Source organism: Lotus japonicus, chromosome 1 (assembly GCF_012489685.1).
Source record: "Lotus japonicus ecotype B-129 chromosome 1, LjGifu_v1.2".
Lineage (NCBI taxonomy): Eukaryota > Viridiplantae > Streptophyta > Magnoliopsida > Fabales > Fabaceae > Lotus > Lotus japonicus.
Window position 1 is genome coordinate 136,659,993 of NC_080041.1, and position 18,780 is coordinate 136,678,772.

Sequence of the window (18,780 nt, forward strand, 5' to 3'; positions counted from 1 at the left end):
AAGATGAAGGAGATGAAGAATGAAGATGAAGAAGATGATAAGGGACCTAGGTGAATAATGAGAAAGATAATGGGTCATCTAACATATATATGATAATTTGGGGTCAAAATCATAAAGTATATTTTTTCATTAAAATAATACAGAAAAAACCCGGTCCATCCACCAAAATCGGTTAAACCGGCTTGTGTAATGTTACACAAGAAAAATACTTGTGCATATTAGGGGGCTCCTAGAATTGGACACTCACTCTTGGTCATTTTGTTTGTTACTCTCTACCAAAAACCACCACCAACAATTCATATAATACTAACAAACAAAAAGAAAAGCAACTTGTCTCCATCAATCTTACCAGCAGCATACCATCCCAATCCCATTGTTCATTCATCCTTCCTTCTTTGCTTCCTCTCACTCTCTTTCTCCATTGTATTTGTTCTTAAGCCTTAACCAAACCCATCTCAATTCTCCATTTGCCTTTAAAAGAAATCCTTTTTAGTTTTAGTTATAGTTTCACTGCCCCATTTTTGTACTCTTTCAGTCTTTCTCCAATCCCACACATTCAGATCCTTTTTTTGACCCCATCCCATTATTGCTTTCTCGTTTATTTACAGCAATGACTCGCTTGTTTCGATCCAAATCTTGTGGACTGGTGGAGTTCAACCCTTCTCCACCAAGTCCATTTTTCCACAACGTGAAGGATGAGGAAGATGATGAAGATGATGAAGAGGAAGAGGAAGAAGAAGAAGAATTGTACAATGATGATGAAGATGATTACTGGAGCAACCCTGTTTCAACACCACTCATCAATCCTGCAGGTTCAAAAGACAAAGGTAATTGGCGTGGGCAGTCTCACAATCAGAACCAGAACCAGTTTGCAATACTGGATATTCTGGTGGCTGCTCTGAAGAAGTCACTGGTCACATGCAGTGTGGACAGGGAAGATGTTTCTTCCTTAGATATTAGCTGGCCAACGGAGGTTCGCCATGTCTCTCATGTTACCTTTGATAGGTTCAATGGCTTTCTCGGTTTACCTACTGAGCTTCAGCCAGAGGTTCCTCAGAAGGTGCCTAGTGCCAGGTGAAGTTTCTCTTGTGTTCTCTTCACCTAACCAATCTCACAGCTGTTATTAACAGTTGAAGAAAAATAGGTAGTAGAACTAACACTAAAGGTTCAATTTTGTTGAATTTCGTTCAGAATTCAGATCAGAGTGTGTTGGTTTGTAATTTGCTTAGGATTAGATGCATTTGTTTTTTCAGTGCATTAATTAATAAGATTGTGATGAGCTAGGCAACCTAATGGCAGATGCATGAATGCTAAATGTTTGCAATTTTGCACCAAAAGATTTTGTGTTTATTAATTAGTTGGCTAAAAAGAAAACAATAGGAAGTTAATTCCTATCAAAGAAGAACATCTAAGACCTAATTAGGAAAGTTAGGAAACATTTCCTGAATAATCGATAGTGAAAAGGAAATACAAAATTTATCCTAACAGCCATCTTTCTAGAAATAAGGCTGGCCATACAAGTGTCCAAATTCTAAGAAACAGAGCATTCTAAAATGAAAATAAAAGGAATAACAAAAATAAATGGGCCTTGTAAACTGAATTGGCTTGCTACCACAGTTGTAATTGGATTTGCAAACTCAATACAAATTAGAAAGGTTCTTTGATTGGTCTTATGAATTTGTTGCCTCTATGTTCTACTGAGGAGGGAATTCATTTGCCTTTCCATCTATGTCCTACTCTCTTCCTCTATTTTGTTTTTAATCCACTTTTGACTGTGTTTTACAATCATGCAGTGCAAAGGTATTTGGAGTTTCAGCAAAGTCAATGCAGTGCTCTTATGATGAAAGGGGGAACAGTGTCCCAACCATTCTGCTGATGATGCAAAACCGATTGTATTCAGAGGGAGGCCTAAAAGTATGTTCTGTTATTATACTTGTCCAATAAAATTTATTTCACAACCTAACTTGAGTATTGTATAAATCCTCTTTACTTTCATATAACTTTTTAAGTCTAATTTCATGCTTGCGATCCCTGAAGGCAGAAGGAATATTCCGAATTAATGCTGATAATAGCCAAGAAGAGTTTGTTCGTTGTCAGTTAAACAGAGGTCTAGTGCCACGTGGAGTGGAGGTTCATTGTTTATCTGGTTTGATAAAGGTATATACTAAATTTATATTTAGCTTTTCTAGTTATTTTAGTATCCTGCACCGTAGTCAATCATGTTCAAGTCGGGAACATCACATCTTCATAGGGCTTGCTCTCCTTGCCGGATTTTTTCTAAACACAAGACTCTGAACCCAAGTTTAATATGTATATTAGAGTTAATCGAAGCCTACTTTGATCATGGCTTAGCAGTTAGTACGAGATTGTTATTGTTCCTTCAAACAGTTGAAAAACCCTATCTTTGAAACTTATATGAAGTCTTTGACTTAAGTGTTTTATTTGTATAATATTTGGAAAGGAGGCTTGGCCATAGCTTTGGTTTCTGTATGTGTTTTGCAAAGATGAATGTGAACAAACAATAGTTTCATTTATCAATGGTTGATTATCTAGTTTGGGTTGGTAAGGTCTGGCACTTACAAGGAAATCTACTTTAGATGGGTTAAGAGAAACTGTTCATGCAATATGTTGTTCATTGGTGTGCATTATTAAGGGATTCTTTCTTATAAACAACTCATTGCCTGCATTGATGAAAGTCTCTGATTGATTGTGTCGTCAGGCAATGTGGTATTCAAGAATTACTTTAGTTAGTGTTACTAATGTTGATTATCCCATTTCTATGTTTCTATGCTTGGCAGGCTTGGTTTAGAGAGCTTCCAACTGGGGTACTTGATTCTCTCACCCCAGAACAAGTGATGCACTGCAACTCAGAAGAGGATTGTACTAATCTTGTGAAGTTACTCCCTTCAACTGAAGCTGCACTACTTGACTGGGCAATCAATTTGATGGCAGATGTTGTTGAGCATGAACAGTTCAACAAAATGAATGCACGCAATATTGCTATGGTTTTCGCCCCCAACATGACACAGGTCAGTCATACATTATAAGAAAAGATGTATGGTTCTGTTATTTTTGTTGTCTCTTCTCTTGTTGGTTTCGCCGAACACATTTTAATTAGACTCATTCCGTGGAGCAACCTGATTTCATATTTTCAATATATTCATTAGTTCAATATGTTTGAACTTTGAACCATTTTGCCACCCAAGTAAACTCAATTGCAATGGTCATTTTGAAGGTGCAAAGAAAGATAAAATCAAGTTGTTTTCATAAATCTGAAATTGATAGAATTAGGAATTGAAGTTTACAGTAGCAAATGGATTCATGGTGTAGTGATGCATAATCACCAGCAATGCTAAATCCAAGATGGGCTAACCTGTTAGGCTATTTCTGGATATCCCTTAGCACACACTTTAAGACAAAAAGTGAACAAATCTCTTCTTATGGATTGAGATGAACTGGACTCAAATTTCTGGTATGTGCTTCTTATTTATTCTAGAGCATATATAAACACTAATTTTCTTGTGCTATGCAGATGGTCGACCCTTTGACTGCATTGATTCACGCGGTGCAAGTCATGAACTTCCTTAAGACGTTGATTCTGAAGACCCTTCGAGAAAGAGATGAATCAATGGCGAAAGCGAGACAGCTTTCATCACTCTTAAATTCTCCCTCCTGCAAAGGTGATTCCCATCCTTTCAAAGATAACAGGGAGGAATCTAGTGCACAACCAGTGGATACTTGTGCAACAATGCCACCTGACAAAAGCGAGTTCTCAAGAATGGAATGGTGTGTTGATGAGAAGGTTTGGAGCTCTGAGGAAAAAGGAACCGGAGGCGGCGCATTGGAATCTGTTTCAGGTGGTAGCTCACCTTCTAGATATGAGAGTGGTCCTTTAGAAAGTAGATATAGAGGTATATATGACAGTGAACATTGGCTGAGATTGAGAAAAGGAGTGCGCAGGCTATGCCAACACCCTGTGTTTCAACTGAGCAAGTCTACTAAGAAGCGTGCAGACCTTGGCATTGTAAATACTAGAGAAGGAGGAGGAGAGGCTTGGGCCTAAAGTAGCTGTTATATGCTCTGGTTTTATAGTTTGTGTGATTGAGATGTATAGATCATGTTTGAGTGATATTGTATGTAGCATAGCCTCAGGTGTAACTGCTGCTTTTGGTGTCTATGTAGAATGAAAGTTCAATAGATGTTTAGAAACGTGTTGAATATCTGATTTAACAAGAATTTCTTAGTAATCATAGCAGTATTATCTCAATAATCATGTGTTTAGGTGAAAGGACGCAAAATTTCTTAATAATCATGTGTTTCATTTAAACTTCTATGTGGTGCAAACTTTTCAATGCAGCACCTACAGCTTAATTTATTTTCTAACACATTTGATTATTACATGCATATATGGTGTGGTCTACTAGACTTGTTAGTTGTTACTTGTTACTGAAGTTGCATGGACTAGAACCAGCTCAAAATAACATTTTGGGTTCAGAAACAAATTAATTGTACTCACAAAGAAGTATTGGGATTTAATATTGAGAACTCAAATTAATATGAAGGTATGAATGCTAATTAAAATAATTTATGAATATTTAATTTACTTAAACATGATTTTTGTATTGAAAGTACTACTATTAATTTATTTTCAATCTTCATATTTAATAAGAACAATATATTTTTAATCCGGACAAAATCCTTAGGTTTCATCTAGGAAAGGACATGGAATTTGCGACGGAAAAATCCCTGTCTAATGTTCTGTCGCTAAATTAATCTTTATTCCAAGAATTTTGTGACGGATTCATTTTCCGTCGAACATTTCGTGACGGATAAAAGTTTCGTCACAAAACTGTTGACAAGGTATTTGTGACGGATAAGGTGTAAGTCGCAAATAAGTTTCAGAATCTGCGACGGATGTGTTCCGTCGCAAGTAGTAGTGACGGATATGTTGCGCCAAGATAGTGACGGATTTAATTTCCGTCGCAAACAATGAAACACATTGGTAAATACTGAATTAAACTCGTTTGATCGCGGTGTTTTGTTGCAGATCGGAAGCGACCAGGATTTGACTGTCCCTCCCATCTCTCCAATGAAGTCGTGCGTGTGAGTGTGACTGACATAGCGGCGGCGACGGATGGAATGAATCGTTTTCCGATTGGAATCAGACAGAACAAGAACAAGAAGGAGTAGGAGAAGTTATCCAAATCTGGCTTCGGATATCTTGAAGCGCCTTTTCCCGCCACGAAGAGGAGGAAGAAGGAGAATTCCATTCCCATTCCCAATCCCAAACATAGCAGCAGCAATACCAGGTCCAGGAGGAGGAGGAGGAGGAGGAGGAAGAATGCATATCAACGTGTTTAAGCTCTGTTCTGGCCTTAGGGTTCTTGGCTACCTCATGATCCTCTTGTTCGCCGCCATTGTTGCTCTCACTTACTACGCTGTCGTCTTCATCACATGGGGTCCTCTTCTCTTTCATTCCTTCTTAGCCTTCTCCATCATCCTCCTCTTTCACATTTTGCTTATCCTATTAACCTGGTCCTACTTCATGGTGGTGCTCAATGATCCTGGTTCTGTTCCTCCAAATTGGACACCCCATCAAGACAATTTACCTGACTCTGATTTGGAGGCAGCAGCAACTGGATATTGTGCTCGCTGCCTCAACGGCAAGCCCCCACGATGCCACCACTGCTCTATTTGCCAAAGGTGTGTTCTTAAGATGGATCATCATTGTATTTGGGTCGTCAATTGCGTTGGGGCGCGTAACTACAAGTTCTTTCTCCTCTTCTTGGTAATTCATACATGTTTCTCTGTTTAATTTATTGCCATTGCTAGTTAATATTCCAGTGACCCTTCCATTCCATCAATGCCTCCCTGCTTGGTTACTATTATGTTTGTTGAAAGTGAGAGTGTTTCTTGTTAGAGAAAAACAAAATCTGAAAATGGTTAAAGTATTTTCTTTTAGTGGATTGTGGTTTCACCAATTTGGACCTAATCTAAGTCACTTGATTTTGACTGATAACATGTATGGAAAACTTTCTACAATTGATTCTAAAGTTAAAATCAATTATGGGGAGAAGTATCAGTGAGTAGGTTCTGGATGCCAGAGATAAGTGGTTCTAGAGTATTTCACCCTAGAAGAAAACATGTTATTAGAAGAAAAAAAAAAGGGGGGGAGGCCAGATGGAGTTGGAAAAGGTCAAATGACATGCTACTTCCAGTATTTGTTTTACCTAACTTCTATTTCTCTCCCTTCCCTATCATTGGTAGCTGTATACATTCCTGGAGACAACACTGGATTGCTTAGCTCTGATCCCTAGTTTTGTCAGATTCTTTGGTGGAGCCAGGAATCATTCATTGTCTCCTGAGGGCCTTGCTTTCATCTTTCTGGCTTCTAGTAAGTATAAGTAGTCTCTGTTGTATAAATCAAGTTACTCTGACTAGCTTTAATTGCATTGTCTTGTCATAACTATTAGTGTTTCTTACAGATTGTGTGCCTTGATGCAGTTCTTAATTTAGCCTTTGCACTAAGCCTTCTGTGCTTCGTTGTTATGCATGTTTCTCTTCTGTTAAGCAACACAACTTCAGTAGAGGTAATCCATACCATGTTATTTTCTCTTTAAACTACCTGAACTAGTGTATGTTAATGCTATTGTCAGCCATGCATTGTTGAAATTTAACTGGATTAAAGAATGGTAGAATAACTGCCAGATAATTTTGCAGTGTTTTTGAAATTCAGCATTGTTTGATTTTAAATCTTCTTCATGAAACTTAGTGCCTTCTTTTGTCTAAAGTATATTTGTTAAATTGATTTTGTAGGTTCATGAGAAGAAAAAAGGCATCAAGTGGAGGTACGACCTGGGCAGGAAAAATAATTTTGAGCAGGTAATATATAACAGCAAATAGCGGAAGGTTACAAAATGATAGTAAAACAACAAGTGAACAAACCAAAAATGTTTGACAATACTAAACAATTTTAAGGCTCATAATTTAGGAATTAGACATTACTTACATGATTCATGAGTCAATAATTTAAAGAAGAAAAAGTAAAAAGAAAGATCTATTTCTGTAATTAACTCTGGTTCAGGCATGGATTGGTTAAGGGAAGAGTAATGTAATAATGAATTGTTTTAAGGGCCAGTCTTCTCATCCCCCCTCCCACCCCCCCACAAAAAAAAAGAGGTTACATCCGGGTGGGGTTAAGAGTTTTCTTTCTCAAGGAGGATCTCTAGCTGTTGCTTTTAAAGATATGAAGGAGTAAGAAAAAGAATGGAGTAAAAAATGGAAGTCAAAGGTCCCTTCTTGAGGTGTAAGAAAATTCTTACTGCAGAAGGATGTTAGAACTTTTCCTCTTCCCCATTCCTCTCTGTGTGACCATAACCTAGTTTAAATGACACGTCGTTTTTAATGAATTTTAACATGAAATTCTGCTGAGGAATTGCTTTCGCCAAAAAAATCATGAATTAAACACATGATCTATAATTACCCCAGTAGATTAAGTTGATGACCAAAATATACTATTGAATAATGTGTTGGTTTTAATGTAATTTAACATAAAATAAGGTGTTCTGCTGAGGAGTAAATCCTTTGATAGTAGTCGCATGATCTGTAATCAAATTTATAGCTTGTGAATATTAATTATTAAATTTGGCTGCACTTTAGAGGGTAAAATACAGTGTTACAACAGTTGATTAAAAAATCAACAAGTGAGATTGCGATTAAGTATGTGTGCATGTATCACCACCAATTATGAGGTTGTTAAAATTAATAACACTGCACTTTACCCTCTAAACTCTAAAAGTACATGAGCTAAACTTAATTATTCACCCTTATGTGTTTTCTTTCTAAATCTGTTTTACTTCTTACTTATCAAGGTTTTTGGCGCAAAGAAGGCCCTATGGTTGCTCCCATTGTTTTCAAAAGAGGATTTAGAGAACATATCTGCACTAAGGGGCATTGAGTTCCCTACACGTTCAGATGTTGATGTATGAAGCTTGGGGAGTTTATAGGTTTAAATCTTTTTTTACAGATGGCATTTTATGCTTAATTCATATGGATGCGGCATAGGGCATATGAGTGAGTGGATGTTTAAAGTCAAAGGATTGTCTAGTTGATATATATGTATATTTGTAACTCAGTTTGTATTGGTTATTCTTATAATCAGTTTAAGAAACTGTAATCTGAACGCGGCAAAATGTAGATTTGATTTCAAAGGACAACTGCTGTTGATTATTACACCATTCTAGTTAATTGCTGCTGGAGGTTTGTTTGTATGTGGAATGGATGAATGATCAGAGTGGATTTTTCATATCACTCAATGAATGCATTGTCAACCTTATTTGTGTGTTTTAATTAATCGTAAAAGGGATTTAAGAGCTCAAACAAATATTATACTTGTAAAGGAATTGTGGAGTCCAAGATTTTACTGGGGAGAACTGCTGAAAACAGGGTCAGAATAAAGTGGCTTCAAGGCACGTCTTGTTCTCCACAGCATTGATTAGAACTGTATATTCATCTTATATAGAAAAGATTATCCTGTCTTTCATGTAGTAAAACCCCAAAATAAAAAACTCAATTTAAAGGTGGTAATGGATCCATGAGTAAAATTTGGGACTTGAGCATTGAATATTGATCATTCAACACTTCAAGAAATCTCAGCACATAGTCTTGCTGTTGAAACCATGTAGCACTCCTTATTGCAAGACAACAAAATTGAACTATTACAGAAGGCTAAAAATTTGATTAAACCTTTGATTTTTCATGAAATGAAGTGTGAAAGGCTTCAAGGACTCCTTGTAAAACTGTCTTGGAATAGCCTCCTTTTTCTTTCCATGGGACAGTGAGGGGTGGCTAAGCTTGTGGTTAATTAGAGTCTTCCCCATTCGCTTTTCCAAATAGTTGCATTATTGGAAAGCAACCTCACGTCATTTATTGCAAATTAATTAAAAATCAAGGGATGGTAGGAACATGAAAGCTACCATTAGCATATGATAAAATATAACAATTCTGTCTTGTGTAGTCAATTCCAATTGGATTGTAGAATCTGGGGAAGGGAACATCTGAGGCTTTCTTTGCCTTGCCTACCCCAATAACCCTACTGCTTGTAAATAACACCTACATTCTCATAGATACACATTCCCCGGACTCACCTTTTTTTTCCTAAACCCTGAAGATGCCATGATAATAATACTATAAAATTAGCTCCAGATAACAACTTACCCTGTCACGTTCTGAAACTTGTAATATCTTTAGTTATTAACTATATTACTAAAAGTGAACAAGTACTACAAGATGATGGAGCTGTCCTGCATTTATTTCACAGAAACTGTCAAAAGATTAGTAAAATTGAGTTCGATGAAAGTTGACAATCCCTTACAAGAAAACAACGAAAGGACAAGTGAAGAGAACATCCACCAAAGACAATTCTGAACTGTTCTTTTTGTTTATCTGAACAATGCTCACTACTTTCTAGTGAAATCGCATTAACTGTTTACCAGAAAACATGGAGGTACTCACTCCTCTTGAAAGCAGGAGAACCGTAACCAGAGAACTTATGCAAAAGAGCTGAATTACACATGCCAAGATCATCTCTTTGAGTCAGAAAGTGAATCATTCACTGGATCAGTAGTTACCTTGACATGTCCGAAAAGCTTCACCTTCGTTGCTTTTGGAACTTCAAGTGTCAGAAACGATTAACGAGAGACAGATAATGATTGGGGCAAACAAGAGAACAAAGCTAAAAGGCACCATCCAAAGCTGTCTATTTGTTGAGTGATATTTGAATAGCCACCATCCAAACACAGAACCTCCAGCTACACTTATCAACAAAGACAAAAATAAAATAACCAAACGTGGCTTTGTTATTATCCACCTACTTTTATTGTAGCTTCCATTTTTCACTCCTTCATCGGATGATCCCATCTAATAGCAACCCAAGAAAGGAACTGCTTGCCCTGAAATTGAAAATTAACAAAAACTCATTTCATTTCTCATTTGCTGAAAAAATGGAGGCGTGCAGTGACTTCCATAAGAATAAGAACACAAAGAAACTTGCCTGCAAGTGTTATGCAAGTAGCAAAGGTGTGTAATATAATTAAGCCGGTTAGAGGATATGTTGAAATTGAAAATGATGGAATGTGAAAGAGGAGGGTACAGGAGAGTCAAATATGAACATGTGTGCAGGGGAGATGAGAGTGCAAGAGACTCATGATGTGGGATTATGCCTCAATTTTTTCATATGAGCTATTTGAGGTGAATTAATTTATAATATCCAAGTTGTTGCCGTTTATTATAGTAAAACTTAGGGATAAATTGATTATGGCACGCGGGGGGGAGTTATCTGGGGTGGATTACTAGATTGTTGTTGATATATATTGTAGGTTTAATCCTCAAATTAGTCCCTATTTTTGTCTTACCGTCTGATCTAAGTTCCTCACCGGAAAAATTTGTGCAAAAGGTCCTCTTTTTTGTAAATCGTTTGGAGCAAGTCCTCGCGGAGCTCCGGCGAGTGATGAAGTGGAACGCTGACCGGGCTAAATGAGGTGACATGGATTTAAAAAATAAAAAAGAAAATTACACATCAGAAAATTAAATTTAATTAAGAAAAATAAATTAAATCAAAAACCCAAACTAAATTAAATTCAATTACACATCATAATTTTTTTTCTATTTCCAGAAAATCAAAATATCATCTCCTTCTTCATTATCTTTATCATCTCACCAACATCTTCATCTTCTCCATCCCATCATCTTCATCTCATTTTTTCAATACCCAAATTAAAAAACCAAGATCTAGAACCTCAATCTTAAAATTTTTACGAACAACTCAATCTTAAAAATCAAACGCCAAATAACATTCCAGATTCCCATACATATTCTTCAAAATTCAGAAAATCAACCAAAGAAAGAACCAGAACAGAACCCCAATTTCAGAGCATATGTTTCATCATTTTCATCTCTAAAACCTAACAATCTCAAATGAGCATAACCAGCCAAATAACATTGGTAGAAGCAGTGCGTGCGATGGTGATGGGCTCGGAGGAGATCCCCAACTCAGATCTCCATCGATCTGCTCTGTCCTAGTTCGAGAGAAGACCCATCGTGCTTTCGGGAGGGGTGGTGGTGGCCAAGCCGTGAGTGGTGGTGGCGGCGGCGGCCATGGAAGAAGAAACCCAGAAGATTGAGACCCATAAGTGGTGGTGGTGGCCAAGAATCTCGTTCGAGAGCCCTAGAACCACACCCACCACCTTCAGTAACTTCAATTAATCCCAAATGGTGTTTACAGTAACTCTTGAATCGTTCTCTTTGTGAAATCTGGAAAATCTGGGCGTGGGTTTTTTCTTCTTTTGGGATGAAAGGAAATAGAATTAGGGTTCTTTGTGATGGTGATGTTGAAAGGGTTTATGAAAGGAGAAGATGAAGAAGAAGAAGATGGAGGAGGAGGAGGAGAGGAAGCAGATGGGGAAATTGGGGAAAATGATGTTTTGTGTCAAAATTCAGATCGTGGAGCGTTGGGGAATTGGGGAAAAATAATCAGATCTTGGAGCATTGGGGAAATTGGGTCAAATTATTTTTGTTAATTAAATTAAAATGTCATATATGTTATTTTAATTTTTTTTAAATTCCACGTAGGCACTATTGACACAGTCAGCGTGACACTTCATCACTCGCCGGAGCCCGGGGCTCCGGCGAGGACTTGCTCCAAATGATTTATAAAAAAGAGGATCTTTTGCACAAATTTTTCCGGTGAGGGACCTAGTTCAAACAGCGAGACAAAGACAAGGACCAATTTGAGGATTAAGCCTATATGTATTGAATTGAATTCTGTTTCATAGTTTGATTGCTATTTTTACAAATTGTTTTGTTTGTTTATTAGGAACTCAAAGTGGGCGGTGAGTGTAGGCTAGGCTTTCCAAATTGTCCCCACAGTTTTTTTTTTAAAGAAGCCTAGCGATTGTCACAATCAGAACCATTGCATCACTTAGGGCGGGGGATTTTTTTTTTGGTCAAAACTTAGGGTCAATATCTTGATTAGTCATTGACCCAACTCATTACAGCTACTCACGGGCCTTCTTATGAATGTGATGCAATGGCCCAAACTCCATCAAATGAGATTTCAATGTTCTGCTCAAAAGATCTATTTCAATGTCTTCACATATTGGATCCATTGACCAAAAATAAAATATTGGACCCCCAAAAGAATGTATTCTAATAGAAATACGACCCAAAAGCTTTAAGAATTTGATGATTTTATACTGATAGTGTAACAATTTCTATTTCTAATACTCATCTAACCGCATTATCTTTTTCATTTTTATCTTAAGTTAAGAGTAATATAATTGAATATCAGTATAAAATTTATTTAAATTATTATTTATGAATGTATAATTAATGAACTCAAATTTTAATCTCATTTGTTATGTATGCACATGAGTCTAGTGTCTCTTATCTCAATTGTTACGGGGTTTTCTTCTTATAACTAAGTCTTTATTGGAGATGAACACGATTTTCTCCTAATCGTCTAGGAACATATAACGATAGGAACTGATATTTGGGGAAATTATCGATCAATGAGTCAATGTTGGGTAGAGGTAAAGAGTCCTTCAAGCAAACTTTAGTGAAGTCAGATTAATCAACGTAAATGTCTCATTTCCACTTCACTTCTTCATAAGAACCGTGTTGGCTAGCCCAACCAAGTAGTGTGTTTTATTTCTTCGGTGAATTTGACCTTCATGAGTTGTTGAAATTTTTTATTCGCGACCTCGCTTCTCTAGCCTAAGGTTCAATGTCTTCTGGGATACCAACTTGTAACTTGGATCAAATAACAATTTGATTGAGGTCCTGGTAAGTTGGTCGTTGTCCAGGTGAAGAGGTCCTGGTTACCACACATGAATTGGATCAAACTTTTATTGAGATCAGGATTTTCTAAGTGTCTGATCTGCGTGAACTTTTATGATGTATTCCCCAACAAAAGTTTGACGAGTCCCCTTTCGGGACGCTTGACTTCGGCACTGGATGAATGCTTTTATCATGAAACGATTGTTGTGGTTGGGATCAATCTCATAGTAATCTTCCTCATATCGTTTTGTAACAAAATTGATGTGTTTACTTGAGTTAATAAGTTTGGATTTTGATATAAGTAATTGAAATAATAATAAAAAAGATTGTAATAAAGAAAAATGATTTTGATAATATTCTGAAAATGTATTAATTGAGTGTGAGTGTACAAGAATTGACATATGGAAACCGACCATGTAGGCATATGATTATGAAAGGCCATTATATTGAATTAGATTGATTGTATCAGTTTCTGGTTGGAGAGTGAAGGGGGTTAAAATATTATATGTGATGGGGCACTGAAATTTCTGTCACTATTATACACATGCGATGAGATGCGACCCAAAACTTCTAATCTCATCACTTGCTAACTGATCGATCCAGCACATAACTCTTGTGCTAAATATAACTAGTTCTGTATCTGAATTCTAATCACTAATCATGGAACATTGTCAAATTCAAAGGGACCTACATTGTGGGGTCAAGCCAGCATTCCAGTCCAAAGGATAAGTTATTTTCACCCCTCTGCTAATTAAGAACAGTTTACCACCTTGGAAAACCATCTTCCAGATGTGCTTGCTGAATTTCAATGCAGAACAACTCAACTCACAAAATACTTGCTGAACAAAAGGTCTGGTCAATAACTAGCTAGAAGTTTAGCAACCAATTTTACGTTGTGTTGACCAAGATGAAGTGTATCCTTTGTGGTCAACCAAATTCAGAATGCAAAAACAGTTGAAGGAGGTCGGTGAGCTACACAACACATATGCATCATATATAGTATATGGCTTCAGAATGTAATTCACGTGTTGTTAGCGTGGCATTGAAAAGACTCAAGACTCAAGGATTAGCTATTCCCAACCATGATCAGTTCCCGTAACATGGGGGCCAATGCTGACTTTGATCGATCGCATTTACTGATGCCACTGTATTCAAATTAAATTTCAACTGCTTTCCATTCCATATAACTTATTCAAATGAAACTACAAAAAGGGATATATAGTATAAGCTCAGTTACTTGCAATGTTTGCTCCTAATACTTATAGCATGTTTGGCATAGCATTTTACCGCCTGTTAGATTGCAATAAAATACAATCAGTTTGGTTAGGAGCCAAAAGAAGGTAGTTTTTCTGTTTTTGTGTTAGGTTTAATAAATTGGTCTTAATTAAAGTATTCAACAAACAAACGATAGTTGTGAGACTAATTTTTCACCTCACACTCAACGTATTAAATGGTAGAAGACTGACTAATGATTTTTTTTTTCACTCAAAAGAATTGAGATTTAAACTCTCAACCACTTAACTTACTTAAGGGACAAAGTGTTGAACCACATATTAACTTAGTTTAAGCATACTAGTTTCATATTAATTTTTACAAACACTTAGCTAAATACAATATATATAAATATTCATTGTTGGGCTGATTGAGGAATGCCTTAGTTTTACAATGTAGACCAGGTTATGTCATTTTAACTTGTTAGCTAGCCTAATCAACTAGATAAATATAGCTAGCTATGTCTAAATCGAATTGCATATACAACCCTAAACGGAAAAGTCAAAGAGTTGCAGAATTTCACCTTCCACCACCAAACTTGCTGGCATTTCTAGCTTCAGCCCAACTATTGAATAATTTAGATGAGCTACTCAAGCTACACATATATTATTCTTTTTTCTGGTTTCCCATCCCAAAATTTCCTTGTTTGGTGCAAATCATACTTTGGATAATCTTATGACCAGATTGGTTTACCTCAAATTGAAGTATTTTTTTTTCTTCAAGTTTTATACTCCCTCCGGTCCTATTTATAAGCAACAAAAAAATAATTCACATAGTTTAAGAAATGTAGTTAAACTAGATAAAATGCATTAAATTTGTCTTAAATCAAAATAAACTTCCAAAATTACCCTTTGTTATTAGTGTTGGAAAGTGAGAAAGAGAGAGAATAATTAATGAGACACATTTTACAAGTTAGAATTAATAAGGGCATCATTGGAAAAAATTAATTAATATAACTCAAACTTTCATTTGGTTCTTATAAAAAGGACCAAGATTTTTCTTCTCTTTCATGCTTATAAATAGGACCGGGGGAGTAATAGGGTTGGGGTTTTGACAAGTTAGCACAGCACCATTAATTGTTCCTTGATGACCAGCTTCCAACAACCACCGGCTCCCCATCAATTTCCCCAACTTTACCGTCTTTTACCCATCTCTCTTTGTCTTGTTTACTGCACCCGGCCACAATACAGTTTGCAAAATCTGGTTTTTATTTCTATCATTTAATTTTTGTTATACCAAGTATCTCACACTCGGAAGCTATGACACTAATATTCTCGCAATTTTAAAATCATTTTAAGTGGATTCATCACTTTCAACAATTCATTTTTCATACATACTGCTCAGAATTTGAACCATCGACTAAATATTTAAAAAGTCTAACTATCTACTAATTGTGATCGCTAGTATTACTATTATTCTATGTTGTATGTAGAATAGCAATTTTATCCAACATAAACCAATTTTCATCCCATTTAAAAGAAAAGTTTCATTACTTTTTTCATATTGCAGTGCTTGTTAATATCTAATGGTGGCTACAAATATCCAATTATGAATTAAGATTGAGTACATATTTAGATATAGAGTGAAAAATCAAAATAGAATTAATTTCTCTTAGCTTTTATGATTGTCTATTATTATTTTCTATCATGTGTCCAAAAATTATAAATAAATGAATATCCAATAAATAAGACTAAAATAGAACAAACAAACAAAGACAACCACCAAGACAACCTCCTGCTAAGTAGGGGAAAATCTCATATCCCCTCTTTCTTGTACTCAATTGAATTCTCTATCATTCCAATCCCATGAACGTTATATATTTATTATTAAAAATCCAATTGACAAAACCAAAAATCATGTCAAAGTAGATTGAATTTCCTGAAGTGGTTGAGCTATCCATCCTTTTCGAACTACTACTTCCCACAAAATTAATTTCATGTGAATTAAAATAAAATAAAATAATAGTATGATAATAGGTTTCTTGCGGTTAATATCCTAGGTCTCATGTGGTTTAACTGTTGATTGAGTTGCAATTTGTTATTTTACTGAGGCTGCATTTATGTTTCCCAACTTGCTCCAAACGCGATTCCTCTGCTTTATAAACCGACGCCAAACCCTCCTCTTTCACAAACATTACAACATCCATCACATTCATAATTGATTCTACAAATCTATATAGAGTAGAGTAAAGTTACAACAAAGACACATACAAATTCACACAGCCAAACAAACACACACTGCTGCAGCTGAGATGGACAGCATAGACATGGACAAAGAGAGATTAACGGCTGAGATGGACTTCAAAGACTCCACCTCCGCCGTCATCAAAATCCGGCGACGCTTGCCGGATTTTCTCCAGACGGTGAAGCTAAAGTACGTTAAGTTAGGTTACGGCTACACGTGTAACGCTGCCACCGTTCTCATTTTCACTTTCATCTTCCCTCTCATCCTGTTCCTTCTGCTTCAGCTCACCGATCTCAAACTCATCCACCTCTCCGAGCTCTGGTCGGACCACACGGTCCACCTCGACACCGACACGGTCACCGGTTCAGCGGTGCTGCTGTTCCTGTTTGGACTCTACTGGGCGAAGCGGTCGGCGCCGGTTTACCTTGTGGATTTCGCGTGCTACAAGCCGGAGAAGGAGCGCAAAATCTCGGTGGATTCGTTCCTCAAAATGACAGAGGAGACTGGAGGGTTTGAGGAGGAGACGCTCCAATTCCAGCGAAGAATTTCAATGAAAGCGGGTCTGGGGGACGAGACTTATCTTCCAAGAGGAATCACGTCGCGGCCACCGAATCTGTGCATGAAGGAAGCGCGTTTGGAGGCGGAGGCGGTGATGTTCGGAGCCATGGATGCTCTGTTTGCGAAAACAGGGGTTAACCCGAAGGACATTGACATTCTGGTGGTGAATTGCAGCTTGTTCAACCCGACGCCGTCGCTCTCCGCCATGATTGTGAACCATTACAAGCTGAGGACCAACATCAAGAGCTACAACCTCGGCGGAATGGGTTGCAGCGCAGGGCTAATTTCCATTGATCTGGCGAAGGACCTTCTGAAGGCGAATCCGAATTCCTACGCGGTGGTGGTGAGCACGGAGAATATTACCCTCAATTGGTACTTCGGAAACGACCGCTCCATGCTCCTCTGCAACTGCATTTTCCGGATGGGTGGTGCGGCGGTGCTTCTCTCGAACAAATCCTCAGACAGGGCCAAATCCAAGTACGAGCTGGTCCACACGGTGCGGACCCACAAGGGGTCCGATGACAAGCACTACAACTGCGTGTACCAAATGGAGGACGAGAAGGGGAAAGTAGGGGTTTGTCTGGCGAGGGAGCTCATGGCGGTGGCCGGAGATGCTCTGAAAACGAACATTACAACGCTGGGGCCGCTGGTGCTGCCGTTTATGGAGCAGTTCATGTTCTTCGTGTCGTTGGTGCGGCGAAAGATGACGTTTCTGAAGAGGAGCAAGCCGTACATACCGGATTTCAAGCTAGCGTTCGAGCATTTCTGCATCCACGCCGGAGGAAGAGCGGTGCTGGACGAGATGCAGAAGAATCTTGAACTCAGTGAGTGGCACATGGAACCGTCTCGGATGACACTGCACCGTTTCGGCAACACTTCTAGTAGCTCCCTCTGGTACGAGCTTGCCTACACCGAAGCCAAGGGCCGGGTCGGCAAAGGGGACCGGGTCTGGCAGATCGCATTTGGGTCGGGTTTCAAGTGTAACAGCGCCGTGTGGAAGGCGGTGCGCGATATGCCGGAACTAGGGGACTGGCGGGGCAACCCATGGGATGACTCGATTGATAAGTACCCGGTTAATGTTCCTTCTTAAAAATTAAAATTATTATTTATCAAATTGTAATCACCTTTGTCTTTTGTCTTTTCTCCATTCTTATTATCTTTTGCCCCCAATCCATTAAGGTATGGGGGGGTTTGTTCTTATTCTTGTTAATTAATTACATCATTAATTGATGTAAGTGATTCTAGTACATTTTGTTGTATTTACAGACTGTTCATGCTATGGCATATCCAATTGGAACTTATTAAGCATTTACACTTCTTTTTAAAGCAAGACCATAAGTCAATCATGCATTAATATTTTCTTTTTCTGAAACAACATGTATTCTCACACATATTAATAGTCGTGACACTAATCACTCACCTAACCATACCATCAATGTGAATAATTATATCTTCACACCTCATTTTTTTCGGTGTGGAGAGATGGAAAAAGAGAAAGATATGAAGAAATGAGAGAGAAAATAAATATGTGATAGGTGATTTGATTAAAAAAAAAAAACAGATAGAAAATGAAGGTGCAAAAGAGGTGGAGGTGTGTGTATATCAAAACTCGGTTCAATAATGATATATACACATTGACATGGGCGATGATTGAACTTCCAATCTCATGATTAATGGACTAAGTGAGCTAACCACTCTGTCTCACCTCATGGCTAATAAGAAAATGATGACATGGTTGTTACATGGTGTGTGATTGGTACCTTGTGTGTAGTGGATGTATGGTAATGATACATATCCATTAAACTCTTTCAATTTAAAAAAAAAAATGTTAAAATACACAGAAGACAATAATACCAAATCTGAATCTAAATATTTTTATAATTTTAATTATCAATTAGAATTGTCATTTTATAATTTTTGTACTTAATATTA

At 37.4% G+C, this 18,780-nt stretch overlaps 3 protein-coding genes across 3 annotated transcripts; all 3 read left to right on the top strand.

Annotated features, from left to right (window-relative positions):
• Positions 1-259: 259 nt before the first annotated feature.
• On the top strand, positions 260-4,331 carry LOC130731428 (rho GTPase-activating protein 3). Its single transcript, XM_057583719.1, has 5 exons — positions 260-1,074; positions 1,794-1,914; positions 2,038-2,157; positions 2,799-3,029; positions 3,533-4,331. The coding sequence occupies exons 1-5, from the start codon at positions 611-613 to the stop codon at positions 4,061-4,063; spliced, it is 1,467 nt and encodes a 488-aa protein (XP_057439702.1). The 5' UTR covers positions 260-610; the 3' UTR covers positions 4,064-4,331.
• Positions 4,332-5,025: 694 nt separating this feature from the next.
• On the top strand, positions 5,026-8,315 carry LOC130731429 (probable protein S-acyltransferase 12). Its single transcript, XM_057583720.1, has 5 exons — positions 5,026-5,788; positions 6,268-6,394; positions 6,505-6,590; positions 6,817-6,882; positions 7,872-8,315. Exons 1-5 carry the CDS (start codon positions 5,342-5,344, stop codon positions 7,986-7,988), a joined length of 843 nt encoding a protein of 280 aa, XP_057439703.1. The 5' UTR covers positions 5,026-5,341; the 3' UTR covers positions 7,989-8,315.
• A 7,887-nt stretch (positions 8,316-16,202) lies between these two features.
• Positions 16,203-18,156, top strand: LOC130731430 (3-ketoacyl-CoA synthase 1). The gene has a single exon (XM_057583722.1). It carries the CDS (start codon positions 16,358-16,360, stop codon positions 17,936-17,938), a length of 1,581 nt encoding a protein of 526 aa, XP_057439705.1. The 5' UTR covers positions 16,203-16,357; the 3' UTR covers positions 17,939-18,156.
• Positions 18,157-18,780: the final 624 nt, after the last annotated feature.

What these genes read in the sequence shown, in the direction of transcription:
- LOC130731429 (XM_057583720.1), top strand. Translation starts at nt 5,342, where the DNA reads ATGCATATCAACGTGTTTAAGCTCTGTTCTGGCCTTAGGGTTCTTGGC. An exon ending in AGTTCTTTCTCCTCTTCTTG is followed by an intron (nt 5,789 to 6,267) that starts GTAATTCATACA and finishes TATCATTGGTAG; the next exon opens with CTGTATACATTCCTGGAGAC. An exon ending in TTTCATCTTTCTGGCTTCTA is followed by an intron (nt 6,395 to 6,504) that starts GTAAGTATAAGT and finishes GCCTTGATGCAG; the next exon opens with TTCTTAATTTAGCCTTTGCA.
- LOC130731428 (XM_057583719.1), top strand. Translation starts at nt 611, where the DNA reads ATGACTCGCTTGTTTCGATCCAAATCTTGTGGACTGGTGGAGTTCAAC. An exon ending in ATTCAGAGGGAGGCCTAAAA is followed by an intron (nt 1,915 to 2,037) that starts GTATGTTCTGTT and finishes CGATCCCTGAAG; the next exon opens with GCAGAAGGAATATTCCGAAT. An exon ending in GTTTATCTGGTTTGATAAAG is followed by an intron (nt 2,158 to 2,798) that starts GTATATACTAAA and finishes TATGCTTGGCAG; the next exon opens with GCTTGGTTTAGAGAGCTTCC.
- LOC130731430 (XM_057583722.1), top strand. Translation starts at nt 16,358, where the DNA reads ATGGACAGCATAGACATGGACAAAGAGAGATTAACGGCTGAGATGGAC.